This window comes from Crinia signifera, chromosome 12 (genome assembly GCF_055691185.1).
Source record: "Crinia signifera chromosome 12, ASM5569118v1, whole genome shotgun sequence".
NCBI lineage: Eukaryota > Metazoa > Chordata > Amphibia > Anura > Myobatrachidae > Crinia > Crinia signifera.
The window spans coordinates 81,702,428-81,725,157 of NC_139228.1; the positions used below are offsets into that span (position 1 = coordinate 81,702,428).

Here is a 22,730-nt window from a genome sequence, read left to right on the forward strand (position 1 = left end):
AGGCAGAATACCAAAGGCACTTGATGAAGGGGGTCATTCAGACTTGATAATACGGCTACGAATTCGTATAGCTGACGATTATCGATACACTGCCCAGGCATACGTCCCGTGGTACGCATGTGCAAGGCCGCCCTGCGATGTAATCCAGCTACTTTATCTATTCGCAAGCCGCTGGCAAGGTGATTGACAGGAAGTAGGCGCCTGGGGGTGGGAACCAGGTGGTTAGTGGGAGTGCAAGAGGAAACGCTGGTAGTGTCAGGGAAGGGAAAACGCAGGTAGTGTCAGGGAAAACGCTGGGAGTGTCAGGGAAAACGCTGGGAGTGCCAGGGAAAACGCTGGGAGTGCCAGGGAAAACGCTGGGAGTGCCAGGGAAAACGCTGGGAGTGCCAGGGAAAACGCTGGTAATGCCAGGGAAAACGCTGGGAGTGCCAGGGAAAACGCTGGGAGTGCCAGGGAAAACGCTGGGAGTGCCAGGGAAAACGCTGGGAGTGCCAGGGAAAACGCTGGGTGTGCCAGGGAAAACGCTGGGTGTGCCAGGGAAAACGCTGGGAGTGTCAGGGAAAACGCTGGGAGTGTCAGGGAAAACGCTGGTCGTGCCAGGGAAAACGCTGGGAGTGTCAGGGAAAACGCTGGCAGTGTCAGGGAAAACGCTGGGAGTGTCAGGGAAAACGCTAGTAGTGTCAGGGAAAATGCTGGGAGTGCCAGGGAAAATGCAGGTAGTGTCAGGGAAAACGCTGGTAGTGTCAGGGAAAACAATAGGTGTGCTGAGCGTATTAGGGGAGGGTGTGTGACGTTAGCTACAGGCCGGTAATGCCTTATTCCATCGCACCTCTGAGAAAGTCTCTGAGCCTGCAATGACTTGTGCCAAGTGGAAAAAACATTAGATGGCGAGCCTGTTGCGATGGGTTTTAGACATATTCGCTCGGCTGCGAATAGATGCGTAGTTGTACACATCCATTTGCACAGGTGTATGGATCATTCGGTTGACCCAAGAAAGGCCGACACTCCTAAGGTCAACAGTGAAAGGTCAACAGGCAGAAAGGACTGAACGTCGGCAGGATCCTTAGGTTGACCAGCGGAAGGTTGACAATGCAGAAGGACGACACCTATTTTTGGCATTTTTTAGGCGTCTAGATCTAGACGTCTACTTCTGGACACTGTCGAAGTGTACGCCAGCCCCTCGCAACGTTCGCTGCACTTGCCATGCCTAGGGCACAGTGCCTCACTACGCTGGGCACACTATTCTATTCTCCCTCCATGCCCTAGTGGATGGTAGGGCATGAAATACCGCCTGTTCTGGAACCACAGTGGGGGAAAAAAAAAACGTATGTACCTTCTGCATTGTTGACTTTCCGCCTGTTGACCTAAGGATCCTGTTGACTTTCCGGTCATGCACACGTACAACTACAGAAATGTATGAGAAAATGGCACCCAACCCCCGCCATTTTCCTGGAGACCTCTCATGTGCAGTACAGTCTGCCACAGGGGTGTTGAGTTCGCCTTTAGGCTGAACACGTGCCCTTCCCTCTATCGATCCCCCCCTTATACAAGACAAGTAACCCGGGAACATTGGTGGTAACATGGAATAACAGGTCCGTATGTCCTGTTCTTGTTCAGCAGAATTGGGCAATGACTCAAAGTCATATTTTTTATAATAAAAGCATCAATGGAGGTGCTAAAAAAGCGTTCGAAAAGAGACTACATTGTAAACCTGTAGGTTATGATTATGAGTTAGTGAAGATCCCCCAAGTTCATACTGATCCCCCAGTTCCACCTTATCTAATGCATTGCTATTCTTTATAGCGCCCAACACTACATACGTAGAAAGTTTCCAGTCCCCTCTGCCACTAACGCCTTCGCTGGGAGATAATTCCATGACTCCAGACCATTTTCTGCAAGGGACAAACGTATTGTCCACAGAATCTCAATACAAACAATATTAATGTGTTACAGCCGCACCGGGGTTAAGAGCATTTTATCCATGAATTCATTATTTTGCCTACAACGGATAAAAGAATCTCAGCTCTCTCTAATGACCGGACCTACAGCTGATTTAAACCTAACTACTGCAATTTCAGCAATTCTGCCGCGAAATCACAGAGGCGTGTATCTGTCGTCCAACCCATATCACACTTGACTGGCAAAATGATGGCCTGGTGTTTGGTTAAATTGTTCTTCTTGTCAGTAAAAAAAAAAAAAAAAATGCTAAGAAAAAAAATGTCAATGTCAGCCACCTCCTCCCAATATCTATGTTATGTGAAGCTTAAGGAGATTTGTGTGTGCATTTATTTATACTGTACGCCTATGTGATTCTGTCCTTAAAGGGTCACTACATCTAAAATACTATAGAAAAAGGCACACTGTAGTCATCACAAATACATATATACCCCGGATGGGATCTGAGATCCTTCATATTCCATGTAACCTTGGAATCGAGCACAGGGTCAACTATAGTAGAATGCTGATTATCTGAAATAATTGGGGACTGAGGGTAGTTAGAATAATTTAGTTTGTGTGGATAATTGGACACGTATTAAGCTATGTATGTATGTATGTACTCTATATATGTATGTACTGTATGTATGTATTGTATGTATGTTGATTTTTGATGTAATGTTTATATACGATTTAGATGTTTTGTGTTAGAAATATCGTCAAATAAATAACCCTACCAACAGATGAAACAGAAATACAGTATAAAGCAACAAAACACTGAATAATACAATACAAACCAAATATCTAGAACAACAAAATATATTTTTCTGGTTCCTGTAGAATCTACAGGGACCCAAAAATATATTTCTTTGTTATAGATATTTTGAAGCTCGTATTTAGGTAAGATTCAGGATCCACAGTGTGAGAACCGGTGCTGTAAGTCATGTTCAAATAATTGGTGCTGTACTACATTGTTTTCATTCATTGTAATCGGGGATAAGTTTCCTGCAATATTATTCAATGGTTTTATGGATATAAAGGCCTGATTCAGACCTGTTCGCTAAGCTGCATGAAATCGCAGAATAACAAACAGATAAACGCTGCACTCTGCCCGGCCAAACGCCGCCACCCCTGCCGCAGGAATCCCCGCTCTGACATGCATGGGGCTGTGTCCAGTATCGCATCGCCGAAACTGATGCAATGCATGTTCCCTTGCTATTCCTTACAATATATTTATTGTTTTCTGTTTGCAATTATTCAAAATAACATTTAAATAATTGCAAACAACCAATCACCTCTCTCTCTCTCTCTCTCTCTCTTTGAAATCATTGTTTGAGATAATGTATTTTACATCATTTATATTAGAGGTATGTTTTGCATAATAGTGAACCAGTTGTCAACTTCTATTTCATTTTTAAGCACCATTCCCAATACCATTGACAGTGAGATAAGTGGGGTCCTCTTCTGGGACTCTCATGTACGAGAGATCTGTCTTCTCAGGACCTACAGTGCCAGGCAGTGGAGCATGAAGTTCATGCAGTGCCTCATCCACAGTATAGAGAGATTGGCTTCATCTGACTATGCGGGCTGTTGTGTGATTGTGCAGTGTCGTAAAGCAACATTCACCCATGGTAACTTATGAGGAGATGAATGAAACACTGGAGAGAGATAATGGGGTGATTCAGTACCGTTCGCTAATCAGCGGTCATTTGATGCTCGGTGAGCGGCTTGTAAATCAGGAAAACCGCTGGGTGCGGGGTTTCGCACATGCACAGAAACCCCTACCATCAGGGCGGGGGGGGGGGGGGGGGGGGAATTCTGATCACTACAAACGATCCTGAATTGGCTCCAAAGTACTAACCAATCAGCTTCCAACTGCTATGTTACAGGCTGTGTTTGAAAAAAACATTTTCCCCAGCAGATTGGGCAAGGGGCGAGACAATGGGCCTTATTCTAGTTCACTCTTAGAGGCAAATGCCTTCTTAGATGGACAAAGCCATGTGAACTGCAGGTGGGGCAGATGTAACATGTGCAGAGAGAGTTAGATTTGGGTGGGGTTTTTCTTCAAAGTGAGATCTATATTGCAGTGTAAAAATAAAGCAGCCAGTATTTACCCTGCACAGAAACAAAGGGGGAAATTTACTAAAGGAAATTTGTAAAAAAAAATAGGTGTATTTGTATCCAGAAATACACTTTTTTTTTACATTTACTATCCCGAAAATATGGCAGTTCGTATAAGTATTGATGTGCTATCAATACGAATACGAATTGCCGTATTTCCGGGATAGTAAATGTCTAAAATAAATGTATTTCTGGGTACAAATACACCTATAAATTTCCTTTAGTAAATTTCCCCCAAAATATCTCACCCAAATCTAACTCTCTCTGCACAAGTTACATCTGCCCCACCTGCAGTGCACATGGTTTTGTCCATCTGAGAAGGAATTTGCCTCTAAGAGTGAACTAGAATAAGGCCCAATGTTCCTCCCGTGATTTGCACATCGCTGAACGTTCCCAGCAAAATGTAACATGGAATTGCTTTGTTTTTGGTGTGATTGACAGGTGCAAAGGGACACATTTAGCATTTTATTACAAGGCAATATGAATCACGTAGGGGCACTCAAGCAATAGCAAATTAATCTTTGGTAAAATTAGGCCAAAAAGATGTCGAGAGGAGAGAAGACGGGAACGGAAGATGAAAGAATCTGTAAGTGCCTAAATTTATTCCGGTGTGGACTGTACTGAGAGCCGGCATTAATTCAGCAAATGGATGGCGGCCTATGTGCAGGGACAGGCCGGCCATTGAAATTCATTTCCAGCTTCATACAAGTGAAGAGCACATTACCGCTCACTTATATCTGTAGTACTATCAATACAGACTTGTAGGTTTGCATACATAGCTCCCGATTCAGCTCAACGGCAGTCCTGCGCCTTAGCTCTTCCGCTGCACGTCAGCCCTCTATTTCGGGGTACTCCGCCACTCTGATGCACACATGTGGACCCATAGGACCTTATTCTGGTCCACGTGCAGGGCAGGGCTGACGTTTGTTGATTGCGCATGTACATAGGTGCGTGCGGCACGGTGAAAACATTGTTGTTGGGAGCACACACCCATCCTTGCAATCTGAGGGCACTCATTAGCATATGGGAACGCCCAGCATGCCTGCCCACTTCGCTCAGAATGTGCACGCAGATGTCAGGTTGCTCTGAGCAACCGTACATTCGCGTACACGTTCTACATCATTCGATGGTCAGAGACCATCGAATGATGTGGGTGTTCCCCTGCAGGCTGCAAATGGATGTTTATGTGAAACATCCATACATGCCGTGCGAATGGTGGTCTGGCGTCCCACCATTCGCAAGGCGGGATATGCTTGACTCGCAAGGATGTGATTTCACATCAGAGCGAACCAACCAGAATAACCCCCATAGTGTACCTTGTATTGTCCAAGGATTTCCACCAGGGTGCGCTAATGTGCAGAGCAGGAGTGAAGAGGGCAGTGATTGAGTGCGTCCGATACTTTCATCTCGTGTGGCAGGTTGCATGGAACGAATCTCCTTATTTTAGGGAATTGGAGCAAGGGACACGGTCACTAGGTTGACCCTATTTAGGTCAACATGCATTGGGTTGACAACTGGCATAGATTGACACATGAAATAGGGTAACAGGGTTAGGTGGTCGACACAAACATTATGTCGGCAATAGAAAAGTCGACAATCAAAAACGTCGACATGAGTTTTTCATCTTTTTTATTTTTAGCCAATATGTGCCGACGGCGGTATTTCATGCCCTACCATCCACTACGGCGTGGTGGGAGAACAAAATAATGCCCGCGGCACCATGCCCGAAGCAATGCGAGTGCAGCGAGCGGGGATGCGGAACACTGTGACGGTGATCATGACGACAATTTATTTCCATCTGCTGTATGGTGTGTAACTGAGGAGTATTGTCCCAGTGTAACTGAGGAGCATTGTCACAGTGTAACTGAGGAGTATTGTCACAGTGTAACTGAGGAGCATTGTCACAGTGTAACTGAGGAGTTATTGTCACAGTGTAACTGAGGAGCATTGTCACAGTGTAACTGAGGAGCATTGTCACAGTGTAACTGAAGAGCATTGTCACAGTGTAACTGAGGAGTATTGTCACAGTGTAACTGGGGAGCATTGTCACAGTGTAACTGAGGAGCATTGTCACAGTGTAACTGAGGAGTTATTGTCACAGTGTAACTGAGGAGCATTGTCACAGTGTAACTGAGGAGCATTGTCACAGTGTAACTGAAGAGCATTGTCACAGTGTAACTGAGGAGCATTGTCACTATAACTGAGGCGCATTGTCACAGTGTAACTGAGGAGTATTGTCACAGTGTAACGGAGGAGCATTGTCACAGTGTAACTGAGGAGTATTGTCACAGTGTAACTGAGGAGCATTGTCACAGTGTAACTGAGGAGTATTGTCACTGTAACTGAGGCGTATTGTCACAGTGTAACTGAGGAGCATTGTCACAGTGTAACTGAGGAGCATTGTCACAGTGTAACTGAGGAGTATTGTCACAGTGTAACTGAGGCGTATTGTCACAGTGTAACTGAGGAGCATTGTCGCAGTGTAACTGAGGCGCATTGTCGCAGTGTAACTGAGGCGCATTGTCACAGTGTAACTGAGGAGCATTGTCGCAGTGTAACTGAGGCGCATTGTCACAGTGTAACTGAGGAGTATTGTCACAGTGTAACTGAGGCGCATTGTCACAGTGTAACTGAGGAGTATTGTCACAGTGTAACTGAGGAGTATTGTCACAGTGTAACTGAGGCGTATTGTCACAGTGTAACTGAGGAGCATTGTCGCAGTGTAACTGAGGCGCATTGTCGCAGTGTAACTGAGGAGTATTGTCGCAGTGTAACTGAGGAGTATTGTCACAGTGTAACTGAGGCGCATTGTCACAGTGTAACTGAGGAGTATTGTCACAGTGTAACTGAGGCGCATTGTCACAGTGTAACTGAGGAGTATTGTCACAGTGTAACTGAGGCGCATTGTCACAGTGTAACTGAGGAGTATTGTCACAGTGTAACTGAGGAGTATTGTCACAGTGTAACTGAGGCGCATTGTCACAGTGTAACTGAGGAGTATTGTCACAGTGTAACTAAGGAGTATTGTCACAGTGTAACTGAGGAGTATTGTCACAGTGTAACTGAGGAGTATTGTCACAGTGTAACTGAGGAGTATTGTCACAGTGTAACTGAGGAGTATTGTCACAGTGTAACTGAGGAGTATTGTCACAGTGTAACTGAGGAGCATTGTCACAGTGTAACTGAGGAGTATTGTCACAGTGTAACTGAGGAGCATTGTCGCAGTGTAACTGAGGCGCATTGTCACAGTGTAACTGAGGAGTATTGTCACAGTGTAACTGAGGCGCATTGTCACAGTGTAACTGAGGAGTATTGTCACAGTGTAACTGAGGAGTATTGTCACAGTGTAACTGAGGCGTATTGTCACAGTGTAACTGAGGAGCATTGTCGCAGTGTAACTGAGGCGCATTGTCACAGTGTAACTGAGGAGTATTGTCACAGTGTAACTGAGGAGTATTGTCACAGTGTAACTGAGGCGTATTGTCACAGTGTAACTGAGGAGCATTGTCACAGTGTAACTGAGCCGCATTGTCACAGTGTAACTGAGCCGCATTGTCACAATGGTGACTGTTGCACAGCGGACGCATCAGTAATATCTGCAGCTGAAAGTCACTGACAATAAGTTATCATCTATAGCAATTAAATGATATCGGAAGATGTCCCATCAGCGAGTTTCCTGTAGCGACCTTTTAGCAGTTGCTGCTGACAACGATTTAGCCCGGAGGATAAAACGCTGCTGGAAAATGCAGCACTGTGGAGAGTAATGGGATCTGACAATTACCGGCTACACAGAGATTGTAGTCAAAGCTAATGAACAGCGATCGGCGGCAGAACAGTAAACCGGATCGCACAACCACAGGAACCGGCGGTGGGGAAGCGCTGAGTCTCACCCCACCCCTGAGGGTGTATCAAGAATGTTCTAGTTCTGTAAGATACACTTTCTAGAAAACCATATCTGGCTCTGAGCATCCAATGCTGTTGGATTTGTGACCCAATGATTGGGGTCAGCCGTAGGACTACATACAGTACAGTAGGCCTGGCCTCCAAAACATGAAGGGTAAATATACTTAAAGGTTCTAAAAAGGAAAAAAATGTGATGGTGTCCATAGCAACCAATCACATTCTGCCTATTGTTTTGCTATTGCATACTAGAAAATGATAAACAGGATGTGGTTGGTTACTATGGGCAACATCATTTTTAGAAAAGGTAAGTTCTAGATGTAGGATAAGGTCTTCATGTCTGTATTTGTATTGGATTCCATTGGTTCTAGAGTATATATATGCCCTGTCATTTTGGTAGTGTAGCATTACTTTAACACCTTTCTCATGTATAGGCATACTGGGCAGCTGTCCATGGGCACCATGATTCTAGGATCCTTTGTGCCGGTGGAGGGGGCTGGACCAGGGGGTATCTCCCCCAGGTTCCTGCTGGCAAGGTTACTATGGAGACAGGTAAAGAATGCTGCCTGGCCGCTCTAATTATAAATTACTCACAATCACACCAGGCCGCATCCTAAACTTGACATCCTGTCTGCTGCGGCACAGTGAATGGCTGTCCGCATCATAACTGGTGTATGGCTGTATCCACCAATCCCAGTACTGACAGCCAATCAATGTATGGAAACATGTGGAGTGACAGGGTGGCACTGCAGAAGGTGCACGTAAGATTTTTGTTTTATTTATTTATTCCTGTGAATGGGTAGGTTGCAGCCCCAGCAGATTGCTTTGCCTACAATGTTGTTAAGGCGGCCCTGCCAAAATCTAGACTACAATGCATATGATACCTTACTACTGTAAAGCAGGGTTGGCGACTTTTTTAATCCTCTCTCCGGGAGAAGCCCGCAGAGGAGACTTTCTGCAGGAGTTCGGGGGGCGGGACTTGTGCGTGACATTGAGCCCCACCCCCATGGTGGGAAAATTACCCGATTTGCCGATCTCTGTGGAGGGGGCGGAGCTAAAATGCTGCAATTATGACACTTTAGCCCCACCCCCTCACCAGGGATCGGCAATTCGATATATCAGGAAGTTATTTAAATGGCGCGGTCAGAGGGGAGGGGAGTGGAGAGAGGGAGGGAGGGAGGGAGGGGAGCAGGGGTCCACCAGAAGCCAGGAGGGTTACCCACCTTTCCGGGGGTCCGGGAGGGGGACCCGATTTTTTGTAGGCAACCCTGCTGTAAAGCTGAAAGTGATCTATGGAAATAACTTTCATATGTTGGAAAAGACCGGACATCCTAGAGCAACATCACCATTATAATCAAACTTGACTTTGCCTTCCCTGAGAGTGAAACTACATCTCATTCTCAAACAAACACAGAAGGTCGCAGACTAGCTTTCGAAGCTTTTGCTTTGTTTTGCAGAAGTGACTCATGCCTGGATTACAGCAGAGTGCACTACACGTGGATCACTAGTGCAAGGTAGCGAATGAAGAATGCATGCTGCAGACCTCACCCGGCTGCAGAAAGTGTATTCCCACATCTGAGGGATTGAGACGTCAAAAGTTATTATGCTTGAAAAATAATTTCTAGGCTTCAGTACTTCTGACAGTATAGTGGCTGGCGAGCGGGTCTCCGCAGACTGCACAAGCTTGCAGCATCATTATATATTAAGATTGAAAACGGAGAGCAGCTCAAAATGTTTGCTCCATGTTTAAGGAAAATGTTAAACAAACCAACTCCCAACAACGGGGATTTTCTTACATTATTAATGTGGATTAAACCATGCACACGGCCCTTTTTATTTCCCTCGTTTATGTTTTGCTTTCTGGTAAAGGGAAGAACCGAGGAGAGTTGGGTAATTGCACCAGTGATGTCATACAGGAAGGATAAGACGCAAGGGGGGGAATTTAATAGGATGAGAGATTTACTGTAGAAAGTGAGAAATTTGGTAAGAAATCTCCAGGTTTTTTTAAAGCGGCAATCATTTACACAGCAAAACCTGTTTGATTTTGCAGTGTAAATGATTGCCGCTTTAAAAAAACCCTGGAGATTTATTACCAAATCTCTCACTGTCTGATTCGCTCATCCTATTACATTTCCCCCTATATATTCTCCTCTCCCTCATACCTGCGCTGACATCTGCCTATGTACAGCTGTGTACTATATTACACCATATAGGTCAATGCAGATCTACACAATCATCAAAATTTAATCCATTTCATTAAAAAAATTAATGTATATAAAAATAGGTGTTTACAAATGAAGCGCAGGACAACGAGATACAGCAGCTAATAGGAATCACCAAGTGTCATGTCAAATCAACACTCCGATGTGAAAGTCGGAGAATGTAAAGGGTTTGTGAAACCGCACAGCGCTGCCCTCGCATGTTTACAGGTACATGAATGGAATCAGACAGAACTGTGACTGCAGTGACTGCCCGATGGTTTGTCAGCAGATAAATATTTCACCTAGAATAATGGGATTGATAACATGGGGTGTATCCACAGAAGGAGATCATTGTGCAGTAACCGCCCGTGTGTGTGTGCGCAGTCAGGGGAAATAATTGTTCTGGGATAATGGGTCAACAACTAAGAATGTCGGCCTTAAACTTGTATTGACCTTCTGTCATTGTCGGCCTAGGGTATGTCCATTCTTAGGTGTCGATCTAGTCACTGTCAACCCAGGGCCAGGATACCAACAGTGACTGTCGACCTAGTCATCGGGGACCCAGGGACCGGATACCAGCACTGCCTTCCCTTTAGGGCAGTGATTTTCAACCTTTTTACCTTGCGGCACACTAAATAAGATTTTAAAATGGCCAAGGCACACCATGAGATCCCCACAGGGCAAAACACATTGGCCCCCACAGGAAAGAAAACAAACCTATTGGCCCCCATATAAAAAACAATCACATTGGTCCCCACAGGTAACAAAAATATAATCCATCGTCCCTTTACATGAAAAGAAGAGACCAGTAAATAACAGTTGAACTGGTGGTGGCTGTAAACTGGTTTTGGCATCTCTAGATCTGGGGGCACACAGGAGAACAGCTCAGGGCACACTGGTTGTAAATCACTGACCCAATGGGGTCCGGGAGATTTAAATATCATTTGCGTACTAAAGACATGTCAGTTTACAGATGAATTTATATAAAAAGTTCATTATTGATGGGGGAGGGGGTTTGGAATTAGCAGATGAGAGGTAAAGATGTATTCTAATGTTTCACAAAAACTGAGAAATTACTATACAGACATTTTCTGTACCCAAAAGACTTTCATCAAATGGGAAAACACTTTCTTCTTATCATTTTCCAGTCAATAGTAAAATGCACAGAAATCATCCATTTGACACATATTAAAAACATCCAGAACTTTCCTTATGGCCACTAGCGGCAGTGGGGAAAATCTGCACTCCTCGCCTATTTAATTAAAGTGCCGCTTTTCCAACTGCTGGTTTTAGTAGACACCTCCCCCTCCCCCCCCCCCCCCCCAGACGCATTGTCTGTTTCCGACTCATTTCCACCGATGCAGATTCAACTTTCCAACCAAGTCGTAACTGTATCAGGGGAAAAGAAAAGGCCGAAACGGGCTGAATTGAATAGGTATATCCGGAATTTTCGCCTAGCCCTAGCTGACATTACTGAATTACCCCTCTTTCGTTACAGTTGTTACTTTCTGTGGGGTCCAGAATGATTCCCATTACTCATGCACTGTTCCCACACTGCAATCAGCCACCTGGCCGGGGGTAGCGCAAATTGAAATTCATAATTGTATCGTGCATTTCACAGGTGAGTGCATGCAAAATATGCAGGTCCTTATGAAATAACCTAAGGGCCTCATTCAGACCTGTTCGCTAGACTGTGTGACGTGGGGTGGGCAATGACATGTGACATGCCTGTGTTTGAGGGGTGCGCCCAGCGTTTTTGTGGACACGCCCAGTCTCATGTCAGTATTTTGCGCACCCAAGGCCTGTTGTAAGCTCACACTGAGTACCAGAGTCTACTACCGGCCTTGTACTCTGCGGCCAAACCTGTCCTCACCTGGGAAGCCAATCCATGGCTATTGTCCGGGAGAACACGCCAGCGGTTAATCATGTACAGGGACCACGCTAACAAAATTATGAAACCAGACGTATCTAATAAATTAAAGTAACAAATACGTTGTTTATCTCCCTTTCTGTCTTCGTGTAAATTAAATAAATAATATTGGAAAATGATGGGTGCAGAAAACGAAGACGTCCCACCCTCTCCCACATTCAGTTACGATTATGTACCTTAGGTTGAGGTCTGGAGGACAAGGGACGGGACATGCGCTGATTGACCTGGAGGTTCCCCTGCCGTGAAAAAAAAAAAAAATACAAATTATACACATGAGGCAGGAGAGGGAACATGCAGGTTATCACCCCTCAGCCAAGCACCGCTATGTATGTCCCTAGACCTCCAGCTGTATACTCCCCACTACGGAGAACCCAATCTGAGGTCAACTAGAGTGTTGTGGTGGTTGTACATCATTAGATGAAAGCAGAGTCTCTCTGCGGAGAACGACGGTTGTTTAATCCTTCGTTCAGTCTGGTTCTATCCGATTCTCCATTCAAGTGGCTTTATTCTACTATGGTATGAGAATATAATCCCCCCCCCCCATCCATCACCACCACTGTCATGGGATAAGGTCGCTTGGGTGACACTGTAAAGGTTGACAGACATTAGGTCGACCACTAAATGTCGACAGGCTTATGTCAAAACATGAAAGGATGACAGAGTCAGATGGTCGACACAAGCATTAGGTCGACATTGGGAATGTCGACGTGAGTTTTTCGTTTTATCTTGAGCCGACATGTGCCGACGGGCGGCATTTCATACCCTACCGTCCACCAGGGCGCGGAGGGAGACTATAATAATGTGCCAAGCGCAGCGGGACATGCAAGGTGACGCGGCACACTGATGCGGTGTCCATGCCGACTTCGGGACAAAAAAACGCGAAAAACTCATGTCGAACTTTTGACTGTAGCCTTTCCCAAAGTCGACCTTATGACCCTGTCAACCCATTTACCATAACTACCTAAGCCCTGTCGACATTAAGTGGTCTAACTAATGTCTGTTCTCCGTCACAGTGTCGACTCTATGACCCACACCCCACTTTCGTTATTAATTTTAAATTATAGGCCATTATTTTAGTCCTAGTGAAACCCGCCTATACCCAGTGTATGTAGGTATGTATGTAGGTATGTATATACCAATATGTAGGTGCACAGAGGAACTGAATGCTGGCGGGAGGCTTCCCACCCTAACGGAAATCCCTAGACATTGCCTGCCGCATGCATACAGTGAAAGCAGAGATTTGGGGGTTACACATATATTCATGAGAATTGCAGCCTACCCTTCCGTGAAACTAGTGACAACACTAAAGCAAGGAGTTCCACATGAACGGATATATTGGTAAATATTGGTTCAGCCCATTAAATGGCTATCTCCGGTGTGCAGGCGCGACAGGTACACTGTAAGTGGCAGCTACATAAAAATGCATTTACTGAAACATGAATACGATGCATCTACAGAGGACTGATTATTCCGGAGTCAGCCGTCCTCGCACTCTCCAATAGGAGATTTATTATTTACGCTTCACGTATTATTGGATACCGCAAAATGCAAACGTAGATTAGGATCAATGAGTATTCAACATGCAGGCCTCCGTCTCGTGTGGAACTACACACCCCAGAATGCCCTGCCACAGCTTAGCTATTCGAGAGTGCTAAAACTGTGGCAGGGCATGCTGGGATGTGTAGTTCCACAGCAGCTGGAGAGCCAGGTGTTTAATACACCTGAAATTTAGACTTTATTTTTTACTAAGATTGGAGTTCTATTGAAGATGAGATGTTGCTACGGGCAACCAGATTCTATCTATTATCTTCTAGAAGGTGCTAAAATAGAGTAGATTCTGATTAGTTGCTACGGGCAACAACCCATCTTCAATACAACTCCCATCTTAGTATATAAATGCCTTATGCCCCTTTCAGATTGTACATCAATCCCGAGTTATTGCCAGGTTGGTGATGCGTGGTGCCGGGTCGAGGGGCGGTGTGAAAGCACCGCAGCTTATAACCCAAGTCAACCAACTCGGCAATTCAACCCGGGTTATAAGAAGGGTTAATGTGAAAGTGCCGGAGCCAGGTCGGAGCCGGGTCCAAGCTGACTGTGCGATGTGAAAGGAGTATCAGTATTTCACCAGTGGAGGGGGCTGTGTGATCTCTACAAGAGCACCATCCCCCACCCTGTCCCCCTGTACTAAAGTCTACTGCGCTAGCACCATGTTTCTAGGCATTGTTCACTAAATATGGCCCCATCCATAAGGTAATAGGTGACGGTTGTGTTGTTTTTAGCCCTCCTTGGTACACCCTGCACCAATTACATGTGTGCCTCTGGTCCCAGGCACGGTCAATAGACTATGCCAGCACTGTTGGACGACTGTTCCACTTATATACTACTCTTTTGGTGACTTACTGTACAGATATGTCCCCTGAACCTGCCACCCTTAATCATGTCTTTTTGCTGTAATATTTCTCTTCCTCCGTGAGAACGCTTTCCCCAAATACATTGTAAGAATCCATGGTGTATCTGGAAGCTTCTATTGTATCCCCCTTCCATTGTCTACTACAGGCTATATAATATGAGGCCCTTTGGCTTCTGCGGTAAGATTTGTGATGTTTGTCATGCCCCATTGTAGGAGCCTTCTTCGCACATTTTCTTATTTACGGCCGTCTGGAGAAGTGGTGGCTTCCTGCTGTGTTAGGTACACCCCATCCGCTGAGCGTAGTATCTGCACTCTGTACTGTGCCCCCCCCACTAATAAATGTGTATAGCTATGTCCGTCAGGAGAAGTGGTGGCTTCCTGCTGCGTTAGGTACACCCCATCCGCTGAGCGTAGTATCTGCACTCTGTACTGTGCCCCCCCCCCCCCCCCCCCCACTAATAAATGTGTATAGCTATGTCCGTCAGGAGAAGTGGTGGCTTCCTGCTGCGTTAGGTACACCCCATCCGCTGAGCGTAGTATCTGCACTCTGTACTGTGCCCCCCCCACTAATAAATGTGTATAGCTATGTCCGTCAGGAGAAGTGGTGGCTTCCTGCTGCGTTAGGTACACCCCATCTGCTGAGCGTAGTATCTGCACACTGTACTGTGCCCCCCCCCCACTAATAAATGTGTATAGCTATGTCCGTCAGGAGAAGTGGTGGCTTCCTGCTGCGTTAGGTACACCCCATCCGCTGAGCGTAGTATCTGCACTCTGTACTGTGCCCCCCCCCACTAATAAATGTGTATAGCTATGTCCGTCAGGAGAAGTGGTGGCTTCCTGCTGTGTTAGGTACACCCCATCTGCTGAGCGTAGTATCTGCACTCTGTACTGTGCCCCCCCCCCACTAATAAATGTGTATAGCTATGTCCGTCAGGAGAAGTGGTGGCTTCCTGCTGTGTTAGGTACACCCCATCCGCTGAGTGTAGTATCTGCACTCTGTACTGTGCCCCCCCCACTAATAAATGTGTATAGCTATGTCCGTCAGGAGAAGTGGTGGCTTCCTGCTGCGTTAGGTACACCCCATCCGCTGAGCGTAGTATCTGCACTCTGTACTGTGCCCCCCCCCACTAATAAATGTGTATAGCTATGTCCGTCAGGAGAAGTGGTGGCTTCCTGCTGCGTTAGGTACACCCCATCCGCTGAGCGTAGTATCTGCACTCTGTACTGTGCCCCCCCCCCCCACTAATAAATGTGTATAGCTATGTCCGTCAGGAGAAGTGGTGGCTTCCTGCTGCGTTAGGTACACCCCATCCGCTGAGTGTAGTATCTGCACTCTGTACTGTGCCCCCCCCCCCCCACTAATAAATGTGTATAGCTATGTCCGTCAGGAGAAGTGGTGGCTTCCTGCTGCGTTAGGTACACCCCATCCGCTGAGCGTAGTATCTGCACTCTGTACTGTGCCCCCCCCCCACTAATAAATGTGTATAGCTATGTCCGTCAGGAGAAGTGGTGGCTTCCTGCTGCGTTAGGTACACCCCATCTGCTGAGCGTAGTATCTGCACTCTGTACTGTGCCCCCCCCCCCCCACTAATAAATGTGTATAGCTATGTCCGTCAGGAGAAGTGGTGGCTTCCTGCTGCGTTAGGTACACCCCATCCGCTGAGCGTAGTATCTGCACTCTGTACTGTGCCCCCCCCCCCACTAATAAATGTGTATAGCTATGTCCGTCAGGAGAAGTGGTGGCTTCCTGCTGTGTTAGGTACACCCCATCCGCTGAGTGTAGTATCTGCACTCTGTACTGTGCCCCCCCCCACTAATAAATGTGTATAGCTATGTCCGTCAGGAGAAGTGGTGGCTTCCTGCTGCGTTAGGTACACCCCATCCGCTGAGCGTAGTATCTGCACTCTGTACTGTGCCCCCCCCACTAATAAATGTGTATAGCTATGTCCGTCAGGAGAAGTGGTGGCTTCCTGCTGCGTTAGGTACACCCCATCCGCTGAGCGTAGTATCTGCACTCTGTACTGTGCCCCCCCCCCCCCCCACTAATAAATGTGTATAGCTATGTCCGTCAGGAGAAGTGGTGGCTTCCTGCTGCGTTAGGTACACCCCATCCGCTGAGCGTAGTATCTGCACTCTGTACTGTGCCCCCCCACTAATAAATGTGTATAGCTATGTCCGTCAGGAGAAGTGGTGGCTTCCTGCTTTGTTAGGTACACCCCATCCGCTGAGCGTAGTATGTGCACTCTGTACTGTGCCCCCCCCCCCCACTAATAAATGTGTATAGCTATGTCCGTCAGGAGAAGTGGTGGCTTCCTGCTGCGTTAGGTACACCCCATCCGCTGAGTGTAGTATCTGCACTCTGTACTGTGCCCCCCCCCCACACTAATAAATGTGTATAGCTATGTCCGTCAGGAGAAGTGGTGGCTTCCTGCTGCGTTAGGTACACCCCATCCGCTGAGCGTAGTATCTGCACTCTGTACTGTGCCCCCCCCCCACTAATAAATGTGTATAGCTATGTCCGTCAGGAGAAGTGGTGGCTTCCTGCTGCGTTAGGTACACCCCATCTGCTGAGCGTAGTATCTGCACTCTGTACTGTGCCCCCCCCACTAATAAATGTGTATAGCTATGTCCGTCAGGAGAAGTGGTGGCTTCCTGCTGCGTTAGGTACACCCCATCCGCTGAGCGTAGTATCTGCACTCTGTACTGTGCCCCCCCCACTAATAAATGTGTATAGCTATGTCCGTCAGGAGAAGTGGTGGCTTCCTGCTGCGTTAGGTACACCCCATCCGCTGAGTGTAGTATCTGCACTCTGTACTGTGCCCCCCCCCCCACTAATAAATGTGTATAGCTATGTCCGTCAGGAGAAGTGGTGGCTTCCTGCTGCGTTAGGTACACCCCATCCGCTGAGCGTAGTATCTGCACTCTGTACTGTGCCCCCCCCCCCCACTAATAAATGTGTATAGCTATGTCCGTCAGGAGAAGTGGTGGCTTCCTGCTGCGTTAGGTACACCCCATCCGCTGAGCGTAGTATCTGCACTCTGTACTGTGCCCCCCACCCCCACCCCCACTAATAAATGTGTATAGCTATGTCCGTCAGGAGAAGTGGTGGCTTCCTGCTGCCTTAGGTACACCCCATCCGCTGAGCGTAGTATCTGCACTCTGTACTGTGCCCCCCCACTAATAAATGTGTATAGGTATGTCCGTCAGGAGAAGTGGTGGCTTCCTGCTGCGTTAGGTACACCCCATCCGCACCAGAGCACCCGGAGGAAACCCACGCAAGTACAGGGAGAATATACAAACTCCACACAGCACCATGAGGCAGTAATGCTAAAATCATAACGCTTATATGCATGAAGCAAAAAACGTGTTACTGACTAAGTATGGTTCCGGGTTTACAGTCCTTTCATACAGGAATGACAACCCAGACACCCGGCTTCCAGTCACTAATAACTGTACCCTGTAGCACCGCACAGTCAGCAGGATGACAGAGATACCTGTTAGTAATCATTTATTCCCCAGCTTTGGAAAGCAAGTACTCTGAATACCAGGGGTTTATTTACAAAACACAGCGCTTCTAATTGTGTTTACGACCAATATTTAAAAGGGCAATGCTTTCACTAGTTGTGTCTTGCTAGTATAAGCATCGCCCTTTTAAATTCCAGGCCTAATCCCAATCAGAAGCGCCAGATTTTACAACCCGACGCTTCGTAAATAAACCCCCAAAGCTCATGTCATTTGCATCTCTGACATTTACAGTTCTCCTGCAAAGGTTGGATCAGGTGTACCGCCATGTAGAAATGTTCCTGGCTACACGTATTTGTGGCTGGAGAATGGCTCCGAGTTTATACAAGTCAGTCATACAAGTCAGTCACTGAGATGCATTAGAGCAGGCATGTCCAAACTGTGGCCCTCCAGCTGTTGTGAAACTACACATCCCAGCATGCCTTGCCATAGTTTTGCTATTAGGGTGCTAACACCATTTCAAGGCATGCTGGGATGTGTAATTTCACAACAACTGGAGGGCCACAGTTTGGACATGCCTGCATTAGAGTATACTGTATGCACATGGACCTGTGGCTGGGCACTTTAGCCTGAATAGGTTGCCAACATCTGGAATATGCGCCACCATTGCACATTAGTACATCAGTATATTATTATAGAACACAGAACTACAGCAACCAAATGACATGAGCCTGTTGCGTCTATGAGGTGGTAATGCAGCATTCAATCCTACCACGGTGGATCAGCTTTGTGCTATCAACTGTCAATTGAAGCAGAACTGTCCCAGTTTGTGGTTGGGTACCCAACAGGTACCCATAAGCTTCGCTTGTTAATGTTACTAAGATCACGCTCAGATCACCAATCAACAGACATCAGCATTGTCAATTTGTGCCTTTGACACTTTCACACTCAATAGCACTAATGGATTGTCTCTTATTTATAGTAAGTGAGTGCGCCTGTGCTAGTAAAACACCACTACGATTGGCCACGGGGATTCTGTACATTTTTTATTACATCAGATCGTTAAAAATCATTAGACAATTAGACAAATGAGCTTGTGATGGTGAGTTTAGTTTCATTTTATTTCTAAAACAACCTATAATACCACTTTCAGACAGAATTGTCCTTAAATCCCGGCTTTCACATAGAATTTGAGTTCCAATCTGAACCCACTGTCACACAGAAAAGCAAATCACCGGTCAAGCATTTCTACTTTGTGATTTGCTTATCAAAGGTGTTTCTTATGTGCGAAACGGTCAATCCGGGTAAAAATTCCCCGGTTTTCAACCAGGATTACGGGGGAAATGGGTCATTTTGAACGGGGTTGACCTTTCACACAAGAAAAGGACCGTAGTTCAAGGGAAAATTAGAGGTTAGAAATGCATGACCCGGTAATTTGCTTTTCTGTTTGAAAGGGGTATAAGAAGAAAATAGAGAGTTTTGAAAAGCCCAGATTCACACAAAGAAGACTCCGAACGTAGGAACCACTAAAGGAAACACACAATAGGCCACATTCACAATAATTTATAACAGTGTAACTAGAGGAGAAAAGTGTATAATAAATCTGTTTTCAGTAAAGGACCTGTGGTATCGTAGTGTCATTAGTTATTAGTGCACTTGGGGCATGGGCCTCTCAGTGTTTTTCTATATAAAAATATGGAAAGGTTCCCGTTGGCAGAAAATTTGGAGGCAGTGGAGAATGGTAGAAAAAAATGAAAACACCCGTAGTGGGAAAGAGTTCCATCACCTGTCTTCAGAGTAAATGCTTTTTTAATTTGCTTATCATTTAAATTGCTATGTGTTTAAAGAGCTGGTTCCTTAAGAATATGTCAAAGCAGACACAACTTTTACAAGGTGATCTCGCCAGGTCCCTGTTTATTATACTGTTTTTATTTTGCTCAAACCAATGCTCAAAACGTGCCGGTATGAAGTGGTATGTCATACCAGCACTTTACTTTGGTGGCCTGTGCTGGGACAATGATAGTGTTACTGCCCACAGCACAAGCCAAAAGCTACTGAGGCATCTATTTAAATTTGGCACCTGTCACCAGCCAATTACAGCTCTCAGGCCAGCAGTCAATCAGGGGCAGTTGGCGGCAATTTGAATTTGGCTCTGGCCACGAGCCAATCATGGCTCGTATCGGCCGTAAATCGAGATTGGATGCTGGTCCTCAAGCGGAGTTTGGCAAAATCCATATGTTAACAGTGAGCATTGCTGACCCGACCACCACAACATGGAGGGCACTGCTGGCAGTGATGGTGTAGTGCAGCGAGGGGAGCTGTGGTGTAGTGCAGTGAGCAGAGCTGTGTTGTAGTGCAGTGTGGTGAGGCTAGATGTGGCGTGAAGTTGGGGTAAGGGAATATATAAACCTCTCCGATATTTCCATAACCCAACTTCAAAATTTCCACAGGCTCAAATGATAAAATTAGAACTGCTGAGAAAAACAAAGACTGAAGTATTAATACAGTCAATGCAAACTTACAGTAAGATACACAGACTAAACCAAAAATAAATAAAATATGCAGGAAATAGGACTACAGTTGGATAATGGTGTTTTGCTTATAGATATCTGAGCCTCAATAAAATTAGTTTTTACCTATGGGCTGTCCATGAGCAAAAATACGGGACTGTCCTGCGGAAATCAGGAATGATAATGTATAATTCAATCAGACTTGCCTACCCTCCCAGAATGGCCAGGAGGCTCCTGAAAATTGGGTCCGCCTCCTAGTCCCCTGGAAAGGTAGGCAAGTATTACTGGAGCATCCGTTTCCCTCCTTCCCCACTGACTCAAATAGCAAAATGTGCGGGTCTGTGCAGAGGGGGCGGGGCTAAAATGATGCAAATACTGTTGTTTAGTGTTATTTAAGCCCCGCCCCTATCCATCCATGAACCACGGCTTTTGTATGATACAGGGGCAGAGCTTAGTGACGTTGGCCTCATCCATACCCCCTCGTTGCGTTACCTCTCCGGGCTGCTCCTGGAGAGACAACTATAAAAGTAGGCAAGTATGATTCAAATGCACTAGGATAGCATCTAAACCTGATCACTACTAGGGATGGCCATCGTTGCCTTTGCCATCGATGTTTGCCATCAATGGCTAAAGTGCAACAGGCCATCGATGGTGCATAATTATGCAATGGATGACCGTCAATCTTTTTTACATATTGATGGTCATCCATTGTCTTTGACTGATAGGCCTGTGGGCCAATCAGAAAATGGGGGCGCGGCTTCACGGGTGTCCTGGGTGGAGCTATGCTCCGTGTCCCAGGAAAAAGCTAAACAAAACTATTCGTTTAAGCTTGACATCGATGGTGGGAAACCATCTGGTTCTCCCCCATCGATGTCAAAACTATTCGACAATGACCATAAGCCATCGATGTTTTCTAAACATCGATGGTCGATGGCCATCCCTAATCCCTACAGTAGGACGTGGATCTGCAGGCAGTAGGCCAGTCCGGCCCTGCATATAAGTATTATTACACAGCTTTGTGTAGGGATTCCTGTAGAATAGACTGTTAGCTCCACATCTGATATACGCAGGATGACCTGAAGGTTTTAACATGGACTGGACAACATCTTTCTGGACAAATACTAACTAACCCCTCACGGTGATTAAGCAGCGAAAGTAAATCTCTCTTAGTAAAAGTCCCGGATCCCAACTGAAATGACATTGTAATTAGAAATGATTATAATTGGGCATTATACACTTCTGGCTTCGCTGATGGCTCTAGGAGTGAGTGCACCAGCGTCAGTGCATTCTGGGGCTTGTAGTGTCAGCTCTCGGGTTGCAGCTCCTGTTGTAATGCCTCAGTGCCCTCATAATCCTTATGTCTTCTGTCTTTCAAAGAATTTCTCTGGCATTATGAGTGCAAAGTCATCAAAAGCAGCCTGGAGTCTTCTCATATTAATCCCCAGTGTTCACACGATTGTAATGTATTCTGCTCCTGCATCCAGCCTAAACCCTAAATAATCCTTATTACTGGCTCTGGAATACATTGAGAGGAAAGTAAGACACAGAGGACAGCCTCCCCGTTACTAATCAAAGATCCATCCTTATATCAGTAGCTTTTCCTACTGTAAAGTCTTCGCTGGCTACCAGCTGACTGAGCAGGAATATTAACAGGCCCCTAGAGGTTACAAACACCCATACGGTCTACGCTTCCCTACCCAAAGAAAATTACACCCTATAAATAAAGCTTAAATATAATAAATAAAATAATACTGCAACAGGTTTTCATATACCTGATTTATTGTTAGTACTGCTGATTCACTAAATAAAAGAGTTACGCTCAAAAGGTTAATTCCACCTCTTAACCAGTATGTGTTGTAAGGAACCCCAACTATCCCACCATTTGGAATCCCATTGTTCTGTGCTGTTGGAGCGTCATTCTGCAGCTTCATGCCACAGTTGAAGTTACCTTAGAGACCGCAGTTACAACTGTTGTCCCTGAGACTTTGTATTTTGAAAGCAGGAAACTTTGGGGTGATGCAGCAAGAGGCAGCCATACTAATTTAATACTCAGGATTAAGGTTCTTATCCTGCATATTTGTACTCCTGCACTACCTCTAATCTCCATCAGCTGGTCATAGAACTAGCTGTGTCTGTTGGGTATCCTGCTAACGTCATGCTATCCACCTGTGGCTATTGTATTTCTCTCTTGCCGGGTGTTCAATTATATAAGCCCCTACTATACCAAGTGTAAGACCTGGAAGCATCCTAAGTGCCGTTAA

General features: G+C 46.0%; 1 protein-coding gene across 12 annotated transcripts in view; it reads right to left on the reverse strand.

Annotated features, from left to right (window-relative positions):
- The window catches only part of NPAS3 (neuronal PAS domain protein 3), a 380,993-nt gene that overhangs the window by 191,900 nt on the left and 166,363 nt on the right, over positions 1 to 22,730 (reverse strand). For 9 of the 12 annotated variants that reach the window (XM_083167041.1, XM_083167036.1, XM_083167040.1 and 6 more), the window contains exon 2: positions 12,264 to 12,323. The exons of the other annotated variants lie outside the window; for them this stretch is intronic. In XM_083167041.1, coding sequence (XP_083023167.1) covers positions 12,264 to 12,323 — 60 coding nt within the window. The remainder of the gene's footprint in view (positions 1 to 12,263; positions 12,324 to 22,730) is intronic. 12 annotated transcript variants of the gene reach the window in all.